This window comes from Sesamum indicum, linkage group LG3 (assembly GCF_000512975.1).
Source record: "Sesamum indicum cultivar Zhongzhi No. 13 linkage group LG3, S_indicum_v1.0, whole genome shotgun sequence".
NCBI lineage: Eukaryota > Viridiplantae > Streptophyta > Magnoliopsida > Lamiales > Pedaliaceae > Sesamum > Sesamum indicum.
Genome location: NC_026147.1, coordinates 4383811 through 4388762, shown reverse-complemented (window position 1 = coordinate 4388762; position 4952 = coordinate 4383811). Strand labels below are relative to the sequence as shown.

General features: G+C 30.0%; 1 protein-coding gene across 1 annotated transcript in view; it reads right to left on the bottom strand.

Annotated features, from left to right (window-relative positions):
- The window catches only part of LOC105157226 (probable boron transporter 2), a 5734-nt gene extending 3118 nt beyond the window's left edge, over window positions 1-2616 (bottom strand). The window contains exons 1-5 of the mRNA XM_011073571.2: window positions 1043-2616; window positions 727-809; window positions 449-641; window positions 222-371; window positions 1-24 (exon numbers count right to left, since the gene is read on the bottom strand). The exon at window positions 1-24 is cut by the window's left edge and continues 131 nt beyond it. Of these exons, the coding sequence (XP_011071873.1) occupies window positions 1-24; window positions 222-371; window positions 449-641; window positions 727-809; window positions 1043-1146 (554 nt within the window). The 5' untranslated portion in view covers window positions 1147-2616. The remainder of the gene's footprint in view (window positions 25-221; window positions 372-448; window positions 642-726; window positions 810-1042) is intronic.

The following is a 4952-nucleotide window of genomic DNA, read 5'->3' as shown; positions in this document are numbered from 1 at the left end:
CACCACTCCCTAAAACAGAATTCCCAGAGATTTTATTACATCGTTCAGAATCTAGGTGGCAGATAAGAACCCAATATAAGCAAGACAAATTTTCCAAGAGAGAATACAAGCACTCTGAATAAAAGGAAAAACACGAGTAACATTTAAAGGCAACAAGTCAAAAAAACAAGGGGGTGTTAAAGATGTCATTTCTTAGTAGAAGGGAAAGTGAAACAGGTACATGAATACTCACACGAATTGCCTGCTGCATGAAGAGCATTGCTATTAAAAGACCGAATAATTCGCCAGCAACGCGCGTAAACCGATTGATAATAGAGCATGCGCCCAAGATAGCCAGCAAGAAAAGCAAAAGCGCTGTCCAAACACAAACCCTAAACACAAAAGTGTTATATTCTATATTCAATAGCAAATGTCTATTAGTTAATGTTCCCTGTGTAGAAGTTGTTACCATCCTGTCCAGGCTAAGAACAACTTCTGCCCCAAATCTTTTCGATCTTTAGCAAAATCGAACATGAAAGTGTACATTAAAACAGTTGGCTCAGCTACGCCAAGTATGAGTAGTGGTTGTCCACCTATGACCGAGTGGATGACACCACAAAGTGCTGTTGATGCAAGTGTCTGTACCGCAGTTAAAGTTCCATCTGTGGGATATGAATTGTTATAAATCTTAGCAACATTAGAAAGAAAATGCTAGACTTTGAAGAATCAAACAAAAAACTGACTCACTGGTGTTTCTTTCCAGTTGCTCCCCGAAAGATATAACAGGAATTGCTGATGCAAAGAATATATATGTTGTTGGAGCCAAGATCCTACAAAAGAATGTGGTATTGATAAGGCATCTAAACAAATAGTTTACAGAATAGCTAATGTAATTTCCAGTAAATTGTTCATTTTGAACACCACATGATCTTCAGCATCATACTCAGAAGCATGAATCCACATATCTTATCTTATTACCTCTCCAAGAAAAGGTAATACATTAGACAAGATAATAGCACCATCTATATGTATGTTGACTTGAGGTGTGATACAAGACACAAACCTGATACCTGCGCGCAATCCACCACTCCAGTCTTGCTTGTAACATAAAAGCCTTCCTTTGAGATCATTTTTAATTCCACGGAAGGGAACAAAAGTTTCCTCCATGATAATACCGAGATCAGGCAAACAAGGGTAGTTCTTTTTGATCTTTCAGTACCGAAATGAGAAGTCGAAGCAAGTGAAACTAAACTTGCACACGAATTTGAAGGGACTCGAGAGGCCAATATCACTATAACTAGATTTGCATAACCAAAGGCACAAAGTTGTGGGCAGAAGAAATAAGAGCTACTTGATCATCCACAAAGCAAGTATTTTATGGATACTTGAGACCTATCAATAGGTCCATGAACAAAACTGTATCTACTACTTAACAACTTTACATTTTAATAAATTTGGAAAGAATAGCTTTCAGATTCCAACTAAAAGGAACAAAAGAATTGGTCAGTAGTAAATCAAATCGGATAAAGGATAGAAATTTTTGGTTCAACTCCACAAAGAAAACTTCTCGGCCTACTTATACTCCATGTTTGTATCAAAAACAGAAATGATTCTACCGAAATGAATCCATTGATGATCAAGAACTCAGATTAGCGAAAAGGACAGATTCTTTCCATTGCCAGAGCCCTTAAACTAACGGTTGACTTCAGTAAACATCAGATCCATCATATCAACACCTAGCTTACATCAAACAAGAAACTTTCTACTTATTAACTACTGTTAACAAAAATGCACAAAACCAGAAGTACACTGTAAATGAAGTCCCAAGATCAATTACATGGTAGAAATGATATGCCAAAACTTTAGGATCTTAGTACTCCAAAGCTTCAAAATTTGGAAAGTAAAGAGGGAAAAGTGTAGAAAACAAAGCTATTTAACGAGACCCCATCTCTGAAAAACTGAATTCTGCGCTTCAAATCAAGTTCAACGAAAATAACATGACCAAAATGGCAAGAACAAGTAGCAATCTGACCAAATTAACGAAAGCCCATGATTTATAAAGTGCAAGGGAGTGATCTAAATCACTTGAGAGAAAATGGGCATTAATTGAGCCAAGAAAAGACTTCAAAGATTGCACCTTTTTGCAGTTACATTATTTGGAAAAAGACCCTTTTAATAAACAGACAGTCCCCTCAAAGCACAGAGAGAAAGATTTGCAAAGATGTGTATATAAACACTCGCTCAAATCTTGAATTAGCAGTGAAAGACAAGAGCTGCAAGAAAAAAGAAGCTATTTAAAATGTGCCCACAACAACATCAACGAAGCTATAAATGAGCAAAACAAGAGAGAGAAATGCTGATTTCTTTTTTCCTATTAACTTTTTCTTTTATCTGCAAGAAACAAACTCTTCAAAGAGGGCAGACGATTGGTGTGAGCAAAGATAGTGGTGCGTTGAGTAAGCATAAAAAACGGTTTCTGCTGTCCCAAGCATGCAAACAACCGAGAAAAAATAATAATAATAATTGATTATGAAAAAAGAATAATATTATTTTTGGGAAAAATGGATTGAGGAAATTAAAATCTGTGCCAGTTGTTTTACTTGTAACTCCATGGTTTTAGAAAAGAGAATATACACACGCTGGTACAGAGAATCATGGATCCTGCAGAAAGAAGAATCAAGAAGGAGAAGGGCTAAAAAGTAAATACAGTAAAAAACTGATGCTTTTTGTTTTTGTTTTTTTTTTTATTTCTTTACTTTTTTTGGTGGAAATTATTAAATCACAAAATTGAGTAATTCATTTTGTCTTTTTTCTTTTTTATTGTAGTGATGGAAAAGCAAATATCTTCAAGTTGTAATCAATTAATGTAAGCTTCTTTACTTTGGGTAAATTTATAAGTATTTTTAAAAAATAATAAAAAAATTAAAAGTTTATAAATTATATAAAATGAGTTTATGAAACAATAATTTAGAATTAAGAAAAAAAATAAAAATGTTAATTTATTTTTAAAATTTTAATAAACTTTTTACGTGTGTTCGTGTCCATTGTAAAATTATCATTAATAATATCTTTTAAGCGTTGCGATCTTATTCTATTTAAATATTTGAAAGCAATACCTTTAAAACAAAATTTAACATTTTATAAATTTTTAAAAATATTTTATTAGATTAATGACTTTATAAGATCTTTTACATTAATTTAATCAAACGCCATTTGAATCTTTTTTTTTTTTTGGCTTCTTTTGTTATTACTACGTGCATATAATAAATAATTTTTTATACTTTAAAATATATCATAAATAAAAATAAAATATATAACCCAACACACCACGAAAAAAGAAAAACAAAATCAATTTAAAAATATTATTGACACAATAAAAAATTATTACGAGACTGACGTAAATCGTAATTTATAAGTGAAAAATATATTTATTTTTATATCAGTATAAATTATACTTTATTTCTGACTTTTTAGGAGGATTTTGGGAAATACATCTTGATGTAAAGGTCATCATCAACAAATAGAAGCTGGTTAGGTAAAAACCAAAGTGCCTCATAACTTTAAAACGGTCAGTCTCATCTGTGATTCAAAGAATGTAACGTGACTTAATATTAAATTGTGATTTCTAATAACACTGTACAATTATTTAATACTTATATAAAATTATATTATATAACATTTATATGATATACTAAACGTATTTTTTTATTACAAATATTCTTTTTTAACTAAATTTGAATATCACTGGAAAAAAGATTATTATTTGATAGATATGAACTAAAACCATAGTTAATAATTATTATTAATCATGGTTAAATACAAAAATTTAAATTTTCCACCATATTCTTGACAAAAATATTTGCTATCACTTTTAGCCATAGCAAATGTTTTAGCCACCCTCACAAAAACATCGGCCAGCAACTATTGCGCGACCATAGTAAATGACTATTTACTATGAATTTATATTTTTAACCATAAAAATTAGCCACGATTAAATTTTATATTTCTTGTAGAGTATGGTAATTATTATAAACTCGATTCAATGTATTTACGCACGGTATTGTGAAATTCATGGAGATAAATAATACAGTACATTAATAGAGAGAAAATAGTACGAACACTTACAAAAAAAAAAAAAAAAATGGATTATTCCTTACTCTATAAATTAATACAACTTGAAAATCATGACAAACCAATACTATCTACTACGCTAAAACAAAATCGGCGTGAAAATTCAAGTTTTGACCACAGTTAATCTACATTCGCCATAGTTTTTACCTATACATGGCCAAAATATTATTTTGGCATCACTTGCAGAAATAACGAATAATAGACGTTGCATATCTATGATTAATTTAATATTCACCATATTTTTTTACTTTGAAATCATGATAATTAATTATAACGCAAAGTCATATTGCTTTTAACGAAATAAAATATGTTTCGTACTTGAAATATATAGTATAATAAAAAATGAAAATGAAAATAAACATAGGTCTTATAATTTGATATTGGGGTTGGGGTCAAAGGAAGCAAACATTAATAAACATTTAATATACTCAATCATCAACTTATGTATTAAATTATGCATGCACCTACTATGATCTAAAATTAGGTTATAATTATTGTATCCATCTATTATTGAATAATTAAATATCCATACCTTTAAATAGTCAACTTAATTATTTTTATGCTTATATTATCAAATAATTTAGTCAGCACCTCAAAATAATTTTTTAACTAATGTAACAACTTCTCCTATATTTAAAAATTTTGCGATTCTGAAATTACGGAAACATTGTAACATAATAAATTATTTGAAATATTAATATTACATTATAAGTTGTGATTCATATAAAATTTTAATGACAGACAACGACATCAAAGTAGAAAATAATATTTCATGGTCATGAAGCGACGACATTTCACTCCGAATCAATAAACCAAAAGTTGTTAAAGACTTTCAAGTGAAA